General features: G+C 43.0%; 1 protein-coding gene across 1 annotated transcript in view; it reads left to right on the top strand.

Annotated features, from left to right (window-relative positions):
- Positions 1 to 642: 642 nt before the first annotated feature.
- The window catches only part of atxn10.L (ataxin 10 L homeolog), a 66600-nt gene continuing 51831 nt past the window's right edge, over positions 643 to 15411 (top strand). The window contains exons 1-3 of the mRNA XM_041585821.1: positions 643 to 822; positions 5500 to 5685; positions 9332 to 9414. Of these exons, the coding sequence (XP_041441755.1) occupies positions 677 to 822; positions 5500 to 5685; positions 9332 to 9414 (415 nt within the window). The 5' untranslated portion in view covers positions 643 to 676. The remainder of the gene's footprint in view (positions 823 to 5499; positions 5686 to 9331; positions 9415 to 15411) is intronic.

Here is a 15411-nt window from a genome sequence, read left to right as displayed (position 1 = left end):
TTTGCACAGGGGAGTATATTTCCTGGTACTCATGTGACTGTCTCTACTTCCTTTGCACAGGGGAGTGTATTTCCTGGTACTCGTGTGACTGTCTCTACTTCCTTTGCACAGGGGAGTATATTTCCTGGTACTCATGTGACTGTCTCTACTTCCTTTGCACAGGGGAGTGTATTTCCTGGTACTCGTGTGACTGTCTCTACTTCCTTTGCACAGGGGAGTGTATTTCCTGGTACTCGTGTGACTGTCTCTACTTCCTTTGCACGGCTGAGTGTATTATCTGGTACTCACTTCCTGTGCAGGGGGTAGGTACAAGGGCAGTAGTGATGCTGGAATCAGTGAGTAGGAGAGAAGTCACAGTGGGACAGAGAGTGACAGGGCTGATATATCAGAATGACACGTGACTGGGCGGTAACTGTATGTCAGGTCTGGGGAATATGTTGGCGCTATATAAATACACAGTATATACTCACACTGACACCCATTCCCGCCTCACGTTCTCCTCAGGCGGATAAACAAAAGCCACGTGTTCATAATTTGACAGGCATTACTCAGGACCAATAGAAGCTTGCGCTGTCACTCTCTGCCCAATCATATTTTCAGTGTTGCGGTCGCGTCGTCCAATAGGCAACCGACTTTCCGTAGCCATGGCAGTGCGCAAGTTGAGATTCTGAGCAAGATGGCGGCGCCTGTGGAGCGTGTGGCCCGTGCGTGTTCGGAGCTGGAGAAGCTGCTGGGGGAGGATTCCGGGAATGGAGAGGTCGGACTGGAGGGGGAAGTGATTATTCGGCGGCTCACTGACATGTTTAGGGAAGAGACATACAGGTGAGAAGTCTCTCAATCCCTACACTGACTCCTCCCCCTCTGCTGCTGCTGCTCAGGATTTAACTCAGGAATTACCTGCTCTGAGACACTGACAGTGTGAATTACTGGGACTTGTCACTAGAGACGAGAGTTATACACACTGGGGAGAGAAACACACCGTAATAATGGCATCTCTCTGTATAGACTGTAATTCACTTAGGAGACTGTTCCTGCTGAATTGTGCTTAGTACAGGGAATACCTATGCTGCCATAGTTTTATGGGATCTCTCTGTACAGACTATGAGCAAACTTAGGGACTGTTCCTGCTGAATTGTGCTTAGTACAGGGAATACCTATGTACCATAGTTTTATGGGATCTCTCTATACAGACTATGAGCAAACTTAGGGACTGTTCCTGCTGAATTGTGCTTAGTACAGAGGAATACCTATGTACCATAGTTTTATGGGATCTCTCTGTACAGACTATGAGCAAACTTAGGGACTGTTCCTGCTGAATTGTGCTTAGTACAGGGAATACCTATGTACCATAGTTTTATGGGATCTCTCTATACAGACTATGAGCAAACTTAGGGACTGTTCCTGCTGAATTGTGCTTAGTACAGGGGAATACCTATGCTGCCATAGTTTTATGGGATCTCTCTGTACAGACTATGAGCAAACTTAGGGACTGTTCCTGCTGAATTGTGCTTAGTACAGGGAATACCTATGTGCCATAGTTTTATGGGATCTCTCTCTACAGACTATGAGCAAACTTAGGGACTGTTCCTGCTGAATTGTGCTTAGTACAGGGAATACCTATGTACCATAGTTTTATGGGATCTCTCTATACAGACTATGAGCAAACTTAGGGACTGTTCCTGCTGAATTGTGCTTAGTACAGGGAATACCTATGTACCATAGTTTTATGGGATCTCTCTGTACAGACTATGAGCAAACTTAGGGGACTGTTCCTGCTGAATTGTGCTTAGTACAGGGGAATACCTATGCTGCCATAGTTTTATGGGATCTCTCTGTACAGACTATGAGCAAACTTAGGGACTGTTCCTGCTGAATTGTGCTTAGTACAGGGAATACCTATGTGCCATAGTTTTATGGGATCTCTCTATACAGACTATGAGCAAACTTAGGGACTGTTCCTGCTGAATTGTGCTTAGTACAGGGGAATACCTATGCTGCCATAGTTTTATGGGATCTCTCTGTACAGACTATGAGCAAACTTAGGGACTGTTCCTGCTGAATTGTGCTTAGTACAGGGAATACCTATGTACCATAGTTTTATGGGATCTCTCTATACAGACTATGAGCAAACTTAGGGACTGTTCCTGCTGAATTGTGCTTAGTACAGGGGAATACCTATGCTGCCATAGTTTTATGGGATCTCTCTGTACAGACTATGAGCAAACTTAGGGACTGTTCCTGCTGAATTGTGCTTAGTACAGGGAATACCTATGTACCATAGTTTTATGGGATCTCTCTATACAGACTATGAGCAAACTTAGGGACTGTTCCTGCTGAATTGTGCTTAGTACAGGGAATACCTATGTGCCATAGTTTTATGGGATCTCTCTGTACAGACTATGAGCAAACTTAGGGACTGTTCCTGCTGAATTGTGCTTAGTACAGGGAATACCTATGTGCCATAGTTTTATGGGATCTCTCTATACAGACTATGAGCAAACTTAGGGACTGTTCCTGCTGAATTGTGCTTAGTACAGGGGAATACCTATGCTGCCATAGTTTTATGGGATCTCTCTGTACAGACTATGAGCAAACTTAGGGGACTGTTCCTGCTGAATTGTGCTTAGTACAGGGAATACCTATTTACCATAGTTTTATGGGATCTCTCTGTACAGACTATGAGCAAATTTAGGGGACTGTTCCTGCTGAATTGTGCTTAGTACAGAGGAATACCTATGTACCATAGTTTTATGGGATCTCTCTATACAGACTATGAGCAAACTTAGGGACTGTTCCTGCTGAATTGTGCTTAGTACAGGGAATACCTATGTACCATAGTTTTATGGGATCTCTCTGTACAGACTATGAGCAAACTTAGGGGACTGTTCCTGCTGAATTGTGCTTAGTACAGGGAATACCTATGTACCATAGTTTTATGGGATCTCTCTGTACAGACTATGAGCAAACTTAGGGACTGTTCCTGCTGAATTGTGCTTAGTACAGGGAATACCTATGTACCATAGTTTTATGGGATCTCTCTGTACAGACTATGAGCAAACTTAGGGACTGTTCCTGCTGAATTGTGCTTAGTACAGGGAATACCTATGCTGCCATAGTTTTATGGGATCTCTCTGTACAGACTATGAGCAAACTTAGGGACTGTTCCTGCTGAATTGTGCTTAGTACAGGGAATACCTATGCTGCCATAGTTTTATGGGATCTCTCTGTACAGACTATGAGCAAACTTAGGGACTGTTCCTGCTGAATTGTGCTTAGTACAGGGAATACCTATACTGCCATAGTTTTATGGGATCTCTCTGTACAGACTATGAGCAAACTTAGGGACTGTTCCTGCTGAATTGTGCTTAGTACAGGGAATACCTATGTACCATAGTTTTATGGGATCTCTCTGTACAGACTATGAGCAAACTTAGGGACTGTTCCTGCTGAATTGTGCTTAGTACAGGGGAATACCTATGCTGCCATAGTTTTATGGGATCTCTCTGTACAGACTATGAGCAAACTTAGGGGACTGTTCCTGCTGAATTGTGCTTAGTACAGGGAATACCTATGCTGCCATAGTTTTATGGTATCTCTCTGTACAGACTATGAGCAAATTTAGGGGACTGTTCCTGCTGAATTGTGCTTAGTACAGGGAATACCTATGTATCATAGTTTTATGGGATCTCTCTGTACAGACTATGAGCAAACTTAGGGGCTGTTCCTGCTAAATTGTGCTAAGTACAGGGGATACCTATGCTGCCATAGTTTTATGGGATCTCTCTGTACAGACTATGAGCAAACTTAGGGGACTGTTCCTGCTGAATTGTGCTTAGTACAGGAAATACCTATGCTGCCATAGTTTTATGGGATCTCTCTGTACAGATTATGAGGCATATTATTAATATATTATTATTTAAAACAAAACAGTGCTGTCAGTCAATGTGCTGCCCTCAAGCTCATGGTAGAAGTGGCGTAATTTACACTGTGGATTAAAGTTCTTGTAGTCAGTGTTACTGAGCATAATGAGAATAATTCTGGCTGTGTTGCTGGGGATGCCCCAGGCACTGCTCTACCTTGATGCAAATCATTAAACCTATATGTAGGTATAGAGACTCATTAGCGCTAATATCTTAAAGAACTAACCCCAAATTCACTGTGGAACTGTGGCCAGGGGAGCAGTAAGTAATCCCTGAGACTGAAGGAGATGCGGATTCAGTTCTGTAATGGAAACCAGACAAGACACATCATTCCGGCAACAGTTTTACATTCACTTATTTTAAAGGTTAACTTATCCTTTAAAGGATAAGTTAACCTTTAAAATAAGTGAATGTAAAACTGATGAGGGGACTATTCTAAGCAATATTGTAATTTACATTCATTATTTATTTTGTTTTGATTCCAAGTTATTAAGGGATACATGTACTGTTAATAGGAATGAATTTTGTTCCAACAGTGCCACCTGCTGGTCAGTTTCCCACCAGTCTGACCAGCAAGTAGTCAAGGAAGTTGTCAGGAGAAAGAAAGAGGCTGATGTTCTTCTGCTTAGGAAAGATGTGAGAAAGGTTTCTAATTTTATTCCTAAGCAGAAGAACATCAGCCTCTTTCTTTCTCCTGACAACTTCCTTGACTACTTGCTGGTCAGACTGGTGGGAAACTGACCAGCAGGTGGCGCTGTTGTAACACAATTCGTTCATATCAACAGTACATGTATCCCTTAATATCTTGGAATCAAAACAAAATAAATAATGAATGTAAATTACAAAAGTGCTTAGACTAGCATCCTCTTCAATGTTACATTCACTTATTTTAAAGGTTTACTTATCCTTTAATAGATTGGTTCCCCTTGGGTTTTTGCTTTATTTTATGACTCTGCTTCCCTATGTTGGTAGCGTTTAGTTGCACTAGAGACACTGTCTATATTCTCACACGACTCTACTGTAACTGAGTGGGATCCCACAGTAAAAGCAGGAACAGCCCGAGTACAAAGCCTTTACTGCTCTTCTTTTTGTTTAGTTTGGTAACATTCCCTTTTTACTAATTTTGGCCTAATGGGGTGCCACGTCCCGCCCAGTGGCTCGCCACTAATGGAGGAGTCCAGCAGAATGTGCCGCTGCCGACTCCAAACTCTTCGGGTTTTAAGCCTCGGGTCTCAGGTGGAAAAAACAAAGAATGATGTTAAAAATATTCTAAAACCTTTTTATAGCCTCTTTTTCTTTAAATGGGACAATAAGTGGAGCGTGTGTTTTTGTGATCTGCCCCGAGCAGCGCATTGTTGTGGTTGGTCCCCATTTACCCACTGATGGGGGTCCTGTTTCCATCCCAAAGCTTTTCCTTAGCTGCTCAACCTGCAACTGATTGGCCCATTTTTGTAGTTAATATAATATAAAATATAGGGACTGGCACTTTCACACGGGGGCAGCTAATTGCTTAGTGATAGTTTCCCTTTAAATTCACTTCATCCATGTCTGACACCTTGTTGGCTTTTTGTTGATACAGGGAGCTTGCGGAAGAACGGATATTCCGACTGATCTTGCAAACCTTGTCTAGAGTTTCACGTGAGATTAAAGCCGTCTCTTCTCCTGCGGGCGCTTTTACTGAGAGTCGCTGCCAGTTTTCTGCCGAATGTTTCCGGTGCTTGCGAAACGCCTGCGTTCAATGTGTGCGGAATCAGGACAACGTCAGGTAGGTGTCTCACTGTGTATCTCTAACAATTGCATTGTCATTGGTGCTATACTATCACCTATGGATTTACACCCCCTACTGTACATGATAAGGATATTAGACGTCACTGAGGGGTTGTTCTGTGACCATATAAAGGCACAAGGCTGCAGGCTGAGTTATACAGGGAACTCTGAGTATCACTCATGTATTATAAGGGATAATGTACCCCCTACTGTAAATGATAAGGATATTAGAAGTCACTGAGGGGTTGTTCTGTGACCATATAAAGGCACAAGGCTGCAGGCTGAGTTATACAGGGAACTCTGAGTATCACTCATGTATTATAAGGGATAATGTACCCCCTACTGTAAATGATAAGGATATTAGAAGTCACTGAGGGGTTATGTGACCATATAAAGACACAAGGCTGCAGGCTGAGTTATACAGGGAACTCTGAGTATCACTCATGTATTATAAGGGATAATGTACCCCCTACTGTAAATGTTAAGGATATTAGAAGTCACTGAGGGGTTGTTCTGTGACCATATAAAGACACAAGGCTGCAGGCTGAGTTATACAGGGAACTCTGAGTATCACTCATGTATTATAAGGGATAATGTACCCCCTACTGTAAATGATAAGGATATTAGAAGTCACTGAGGGGTTGTTCTGTGACCATATAAAGACACAAGGCTGCAGGCTGAGTTATACAGGGAACTCTGAGTATCACTCATGTATTATAAGGGATAATGTACCCCCTACTGTAAATGACAAGGATATTAGAAGTCACTGAGGGGTTGTTCTGTGACCATATAAAGGCACAAGGCTGCAGGCTGAGTTATACAGGGAACTCTGAGTATCACTCATGTATTATAAGGGATAATGTACCCCCTACTGTAAATGATAAGGATATTAGAAGTCACTGAGGGGTTGTTCTGTGACCATATAAAGGCACAAGGCTGCAGGCTGAGTTATACAATGAGTTTACAACATGAATATTTTCATTTTCCAGCCTTTCTATATCTACCTGCCCATTGTTTCAGCCAATCTGAACCCATAATTTCACCAGACTTAAATGATTCACCAGACACCCATGGTTCCTTAGATTCCAATTTGAATGTGTAAATGAGGGATCGGAAATCAAGTGCAGGTTTCGGGATTCGGCATCCCTTCTTAATATAAGTACTTTTACAGGAATGTGGAGCTTTAATTTCATTTATGGACGGTGTTCCAATAGATTTAGGGCCCTTCCTCGGATATTTCAGAATCCATAGAATATTCCCGAATCTATAGAATATTCCTGGTATAACTATCAGGTAAAGGAAAAGAGACAAAGGAGTTTGCAGCTGACCCCGTGCTGTTGGAAAGTGAGTGCATGTGAGTGCGGTTGGTCTCTGTGTGGGGCTGAAGGCTCAGCCTTTAATTACATGGAGAATACTTGCTCAGTGTCACCACAAAGCCCAGAGAGCTGTTTAACAGATGGAACATCAAGGGTTGGACCCCAAGCAGCTCTGGGCCTCCAGGAAACATTCTGAGGAGCTCACATCATTGCTGCAGCCTCCAGATCCCCATTGTGGTTCATTCACTAGGAGAGTCCAAGTACAAATGGAGGTATGAAGGGGAAGGGATTGTTTGCTTTACTGGTTATTTAGATTGGGGGGGGATGTTGGTGGAATGTTGTGGAGGTGCTGGAGGGTAGCTGGCTGCCAGTGTCTTTTTCTAGGGCCAATTGATTCTGATGGACTGCCAAATGCAGAGCAGCCGGGTGACTGGAAGATGGTCACAAGAAAAAGTACATTTTATTGAAAGACCAAGTAATATAAAGATCAGCAATGTCAGGTTGTTAAAACTAGACCAGCCTGTAGTTAATTGGATCATCAGACGGATCGTTAGGATAGATCAACCTGTAGCCAATCAGAACATTGACCGGACTTGACCAGCCTGTAGTTAATTTGGATCATCAGCAGGATCATTAGGATAGATCAACCTGTAGCCAATCAAAACATTAGAACATTGACCGGACTTGACCAGCCTGTAGTTAATTTGGATCATCAGCAGGATCATTATGATAGAGAAACTTGTCGCCAATCAGAGCATTAGAACTAGACCTGCCTGTAGTTAATTTGGATCATCAGCAGGATCATTAGGATAGATCGACCTCTAGCCAATCAGAACATTAGAACATTGACCGGCCTGAAGTTAATTTGATCATCATACGGGTAATTAGGCTAGAGTAACTTGTCGCCAATCAGAGCGTTAGAACTAGACCTGCCGTAGTTAATTGGATCATCAGACGGATCATTAGGATAGATCAACCTGTAGCCAATCAGAGCATTAGATCATTGACAGGACTTGACCAGCCTGTAGTTAATTTGGATCATCAGCAGGATCATTAGGATAGATCAATCTTTAGCCAATCAGAGCATTAGAACATTGACCGGACTTGACCAGCCTGTAGTTACTTGGATAATCATACGGGTAATTAGAATAGAGTAACTTGTCGCCACTCAGAGCATTAGAACTAGACCAGCCTGTAGTTGATTGGATTATCAGACAAATCATTAGGATAGATCAACCTGTAGCCAATCAGAGCATTAGATTATTGACCTGACTTGACCAGCCTGTAGTTAATTTGGATCATCAACAGGATCATTAGGATAGATCAACCTGTAGCCAATCAGAGCATTAGAACATTGACAGGACTTGACCAGCCTGTAGTTAATTTGGATCATCAGCAGGATCATTAGGATAGATCAACCTGTAGCCAATCAGAGCATTAGAACATTGACCAGACAAGACTAGCCTGTAGTTAACTGGATCATCATACGGGTAATTAGGATAGAGTAACTTGTCGCCAATCAGAGCGTTAGAACTAGACCAGCCTGTAGTTAATTGGATCATCAGATGGGTCATTAAGATATATTCACCTGTCGCCAATCAGAACACGACAATATCAATTAGCCAGTAGTAAAAACCAGCCCAATATTTTGACATTTTCCCACCAACTCAACTCAAGTTCCTTTTCCTGAAGCCACCTGACCCAAGACTAGACCCATGGGTTTTTTGATGGTCCTTCCATGAATACCCGTTAGGGTGAGATTTATGGTGAAACTTTGCCTTTCTATAGCAAATCTTTAGGTGAGTTTGGGTGGCATTGGGAGTCAATATGGGATGTTCTTGGAAGCTCATGGGTATTGGGTACGTCCTTGTTTTCATGTATCTGTTGCTTTAAGGGTACAGTGGAGGAGGTTTAATATCCAAATCTAAATATAAATATCTGGTGGTGTTTATAACACTGTAATATTTTGGGATTGTGTTATGGCTGGGAGTGCGGCCACTTCAGACCTCAAAGTTTCCCTTCTCAGAAAAGATGTTTGCGGTCGAATCCAGAAAGTCCATAAAACGCTTGGCCAAACGCGGAACCCTAATTACACTACTCCGACCGAAATCCATAAAATGGCGTTGCCGTTGAACAAATTTTGCCGCCTTTCCTTGCCCAGTGTTTTCAAGTCACGTGATGTTAAGGGCGCCGTTGGGCTGAATAATAAGGATTTGAGCTGAATCTGATTGAATGGTGACCCCTCGCTTGCACTGCTGGAAACGATGGGAAGTAACGAGCAAATCCTCTTCATCACTTGTAATATGTTCAACATTTTCTTTGTCTTAGAAACGTGGGCTTGATTGAGGAATCGGTTCGCTTTATCCGGATTTTCAGTGATCCCCGGGTGCTCCAAGAACCTGCCTTAGTAGGTAAGTGATTGTAGTCTTGTCTGTGCCCTAAGAAAATAATCATAAGCCGTTGGTCACCAGGCCTTGCCTTTAAATGATATAATCACAATACGGGTAATCCTGGATTAAAGGGATGTTCAGGTAAAAGGAGTTTAACAATGAAGTTCTTGTGCAAGGCCGAAGCCGCACCCGTTGCATTATCATGTTGGGAAATGCACTGCTGGCTTCGTTTCAGGTACTTCTTCTCCAACTAAATATGCCTGTAGTACGAGCAGCCTGATGGGGCAAATAATGCAACAAGAATATCATTTGCGTGCGCAATATCTCATTTAGACTCATGCAATATTCAGTGGAATGTATTTGCATTTATCAATGAGTTGAGGTTGCTCAAGACAATCTGCTTTGGCTGCAAATGGACTTTGTGGGATTTTATTGGAATGATACACTGGAGACCGCTCATCCGACTGTTTCTTTTGAGAATCATCAGGAAACGGTCCAGTTAATCCATCCACTGAAATGTGTGGAACAGGAGATTATCATAGGCAGTTAAAAATGTGTTTTTTAATGTTCAAGGCCTCTTGGGATGCAATTTAGGTCCTGTCTGCATTAGTTGTGTTGGGTGCTTCCTATGCTGAGTGTACTTACCCAGATGCAGAACATTCATTCTCTGTACTTCCTGCTCGTGGGCTGCTCTCTTTCCCATGGTCAGACAGGAAGCTCCCCCTGGGTAAGTGAATCCAATCTCCCCCAGTACTTACCCAGGTACAGAGCTCTGATTCTCTGTACTTCCTGCTCCTGGGCTGTTCTCTTTCCCAAGGTCAGACCGGAACCTCCCCCTGGGTAAGTGAATCCAATCTCCCCCAGTACTTACCCAGGTACAGAGCTCTGATTCTCTGTACTTCCTGCTCCTGGGCTGTTCTCTTTCCCATGGTCAGACAGGAACCTCCCCCTGGGTAAGTGAATCCAATCTCCCCCAGTACTTACCCAGGTACAGAGCTCTGATTCTCTGTACTTCCTGCTCCTGGGCTGTTCTCTTTCCCATGGTCAGACAGGAACCTCCCCCTGGGTAAGTGAATCCAATCTCCCCCAGTACTTACCCAGGTACAGAGCTCTGATTCTCTGTACTTCCTGCTTCTGGGCTGTTCTCTTTCCCATGGTCAGACAGGAACCTCCCCCTGGGTAAGTGAATCCAATCTCCCCCAGTACTTACCCAGGTACAGAGCTCTGATTCTCTGTACTTCCTGCTCCTGAGCTGTTCTCTTTCCCATGGTCAGACAGGAACCTCCCCCTGGGTAAGTGAATCCAATCTCCCCCAGTACTTACCCAGGTACAGAGCTCTGATTCTCTGTACTTCCTGCTCCTGGGCTGTTCTCTTTCCCATGGTCAGACAGGAACCTCCCCCTGGGTAAGTGAATCCAATCTCCCCCAGTACTTACCCAGGTACAGAGCTTTGATTCCAGGACTTCCTGCTCCTTGGCTGTTCTCTTTCCCATGGTCAGACAGGAACCTCCCCCTGGGTAAGTGAATCCAATCTCCCCCATTACTTACCCAGGTACAGAGCTCTGATTCTCTGTACTTCCTGCTCCTGGGCTGTTCTCTTTCCCATGGTCAGACAGGAACCTCCCCCTGGGTAAGTGAATCCAATCTCCCCCAGTACTTACCCAGGTACAGAGCTCTGATTCTCTGTACTTCCTGCTCCTGGGCTGTTCTCTTTCCCATGGTCAGACAGGAACCTCCCCCTGGTAAGTGAATCCAATCTCCCCCAGTACTTACCCAGGTACAGAGCTCTGATTCTCTGTACTTCCTGCTCCTGGGCTGTTCTCTTTCCCATGGTCAGACAGGAACCTCCCCCTGGGTAAGTGAATCCAATCTCCCCCAGTACTTACCCAGGTACAGAGCTCTGATTCTCTGTACTTCCTGCTCCTGGGCTGTTCTCTTTCCCATGGTCAGACAGGAACCTCCCCCTGGTAAGTGAATCCAATCTCCCCCAGTACTTACCCAGGTACAGAGCTCTGATTCTCTGTACTTCCTGCTCCTGGGCTGTTCTCTTTCCCATGGTCAGACAGGAACCTCCCCCTGGGTAAGTGAATCCAATCTCCCCCAGTACTTACCCAGGTACAGAGCTCTGATTCTCTGTACTTCCTGCTCCTGGGCTGTTCTCTTTCCCATGGTCAGACAGGAACCTCCCCCTGGGTAAGTGAATCTCCCCCAGTACTTACCCAGGTACAGAGCTCTGATTCTCTGTACTTCCTGCTCCTGGGCTGTTCTCTTTCCCATGGTCAGACAGGAACCTCCCCCTGGGTAAGTGAATCCAATCTCCCCCAGTACTTACCCAGGTACAGAGCTCTGATTCTCTGTACTGCCTGCTCCTGGGCTGTTCTCTTTCCCATGGTCAGACAGGAACCTCCCCCTGGGTAAGTGAATCCAATCTCCCCCAGTACTTACCCAGGTACAGAGCTCTGATTCTCTGTACTTCCTGCTCCTGGGCTGTTCTCTTTCCCATGGTCAGACAGCAACCCTGCTGTTCAGCTGCATTTCTATACCAGGTTCGGTTATAGTTTTATTCAGCGATGGTTTGGGGTGGGGCAGGGGGCATTAGTCAAGGAGGAGGGTGCCATTTGGAACATTCTGGTATTTGCGATCGATAATATCAATGGAATGTACAAATAATTCAGTGAGGGTGGATATTAGGAAGATGCTTAGACCTAGATTCCATTAATTTTTATTCCGTCTGCCTATTTTCTGTGCATTTGGCCTGCACGTCTGAAATAAAAAAAAACGCAGAAGGTTTAGTCACCCTGCTCCTCAGCCAAGGATGAATTCGGGTTTTTCCTCTGCCACGGAAGTTATTTTTCTCTCTGCGGCCTGGTAATTACCAATAAAGGTTCAGAATGTCCTACAGCGCGCAATAGACAGGAACCCTGAAATGCTCTATACAGTATCCCTGGCACGACATGGAGCTCCGCGGTTGGTTTGTGAGCGTGGATTCCTTCTTCTGTTCTCCTGAATAAAAGCAGCGAGAGCAGAAAAGCCACTAAATAGACTGGGATTTATTAACTCCCAGGCATTAAAGCCAAGAGCAGAGTTCTCTTCTCCCGACCCAGCCTTATCCCCCCTCTCTCTGACGGATCCTTGTGACTGAGGCTCGTGAGCAGGAACCTGACCATTCCGAGAGGTGATGATGACAAAATTAGACTCGAACCTTAGGCAATTACACAGAAAAGAACTGAAATATTCAGACTCGGAGAGGAATTTGATGAGCGTTTAGTAGAAGCGTAACAATATCCTGCCGAGTTATATTTACCACTACACGTATGGGATCTATTATCCTACAACGGCCCACTGTTTCCCATAGAGCCCTATTCAAAACATTTTTCTCTGTGATAATAAGACAGAACCTTGTACCTCATGGTGACCGACCCCTAGTAAGGGGCAAAATAATCCTACTGGGTTTGTTTAAAGGGATACTGTCATGGGAAAAAACATTTTTTTCAAAATGAATCAGTTAATAGTGCTGCTCCAGCAGAATTCTGCACTGAAATCCATTTCTCAAAAGAGCAAACAGATTTTTTTATATTCAATTTTGAAATCTGACATGGGGCTAGACATCTTGTCAATTTCCCAGCTGCCCCAAGTCATGTGACTTGTGCTCTGATAAACTTCAATCTCTCTTTACTGCTGTACTGCAAGTTGGAGTGAAATCACCCCCCTCCCTTTCCCCCCCCAGCAGCCAAACAAAAGAACAATGGGAAGGTAACCAGATAGCAGCTCCCTAACACAAGATAACAGCTGCCTGGTAGATCTAAGAACAACACTCAATAGTAGAAACCCATGTCCCACTGAGACACATTCAGTTACATTGAGAAGGAAAAACAGCAGCCTGCCAGAAAACATTTCTCTCCTAAAGTGCAGGCACAAGTCACATGACCAGGGGCAGCTGGGAAATTGACAAAATGTCTAGCCCCATGTCAGATTTCAAAATTGAATATAAAAAAATCTGTTTGCTCTTTTGAGAAATGGATTTCAGTGCAGAATTCTGCTGGAGTAGCTCTATTAACTGATTCATTTTGAAAAAATTATTTTTTCCATGACAGTATCCCTTTAAAGGGTAAGTAAACCTTTAAAATAAGTGAAAGTAAAATTGTTGAGAGGGCTATTCTAAGCAATTTTGTATTTTAAATTCATTATTCATTTTGTTTTTATTCCAAGATATTAAGGGATACATGTGCTGTTAATATGGATGAATTTTGTTACAACAGCGCCACCTGCTGGTCATTTTCCCACCAGTCTGACCAACAAGTAGTCAAGGAAGTTGTCAGCAGAAAGAAAGAGGCTGATGTTCTTCTGCTTAGGAATAAAATTAGAAACCTTTCTCACATCTTTCCTAAGCAGAAGAACATCAGCCTCTTTCTTTCTCCTGACAACTTCCTTGACTACTTGCTGGTCAGACTGGTCAGAAACTGACCAGCAGGTGGCGGTGTTGTAACAATTCATTCATATCAACAGTACATGTATCCCTTAATATCTTTGGAATAAAAACAAAATAAATAATGAAAGTACTAAGCAAAAGTGCTTAGAATAGCCCCCTCATCAATGCTACATTCACTTATTTTAAAGGTTTTCTTATCCTTTAAATGTTGTGTTGCCTTAAATTCTGGGGCTTCAGAAACATTCCTTTTCCCGAAAAACCCAAGCAATCCAGATTATCAGTGTTGAATCAAGTTCTTTTGGTGCCCATGGACCATCACCCAAACATCCCTCCATCCCGTTGGTTGCTTAGAACACCCCTCCTTTTGGTATAGTACATATGCCAACATTGTTGAATGACCATCATCGAAGAAGGCATCTCCAACCCAGATGTCGTAATGGGGGTGTAAACTGGAAACATTATGCTCCTCTTCATTTCATGATTGATATCAGTGCTGTCTGAATGTAGAAAGCAAATATGTGTGACTTAGGGGGTCATCTACTTACAACCGGAGTTTGATTTTTTTTCCACGTATCTCTAAAAATTAGTGGTTATCTTTTTTTTTTTTTTAAATAGTTCTAAAAATCCGATATTTATGAAGTGTAAAAACCAGGAAAACCACTAATACAAATCTTCACCAGGTAAAAGTCGAGGTCCTTCTTTTTTTTTCCCCCTAGAAATTGTCAGAATAAATGTTTTTTAGCAGCATGATTTTCCATTCGTACTTTAGTTTTTTCATAAATCTCACAACTTTCGTCGGTTTCGGGGCAGATTTATGAAGGTTCGAATGGTAAATTTAAATTTTCAAGTTAAATTTCTGGTCAAAAATCACAAATTCAAGTTGGGAAAAATCCAAACTCGAATTCGAGATTTATCATACCTCGACTCTGGAAGTAAATTGAATTCCCTAGGTGGCCACCTAAAACCTGTCGAGTTCATGTAGAAGTCAATGGCAGAGGACCGTTAACCCATTTGAAAATGTTAATAGCCTTCCTGACATTCGAGTTTGTTTCGGAAAAAACTGGATTCGAATTCTTATCACTTCACCTTTGATAAATCTGCCCCTTAGAGTTTGTGAGTTTAGTCATGGTTTCAAACACCACAAAAACTGTGAAGACTGTTGATAAGTAGGCTGCTTAGTGTCTGACTTATTAATGAACAAAGTAGGTCGAAAATTTAAAATGTGCACTTATTTATGAAAAACATTGAAAATATAAAATTCAAATATGGGAATGTACTGAAATGGCATCTTACCTTTTATTAAATTGGAAAAAACAAACCACTTAAATAATGAAAATACAACTCCCCTTGATTTCTACATGGACTCATCAGCATTTAGGTTTTCACTTGAGTTTTTTGTTCCTAATAATACATTTTAGAAACTCTGAAATCGTGATTTTTGCTGTAAAAAATCAAGATAGCAGTTCCCTGAAAGTACTTCTTATGAATAGACTGGGCCCATATTGTTAACATGCCTTTTATAGACAATGGCCTAGATATTACTAGGGATGCACCAAATCCAGGATTCGGTTCGGGATTTGACCAGGATT

This window comes from Xenopus laevis, chromosome 3L (genome assembly GCF_017654675.1).
Source record: "Xenopus laevis strain J_2021 chromosome 3L, Xenopus_laevis_v10.1, whole genome shotgun sequence".
Taxonomy (NCBI): Eukaryota; Metazoa; Chordata; class Amphibia; order Anura; family Pipidae; genus Xenopus; species Xenopus laevis.
The sequence above is the reverse complement of the archived record's forward strand: the minus strand, read 5'-3'. Positions and strand labels throughout refer to the sequence as shown.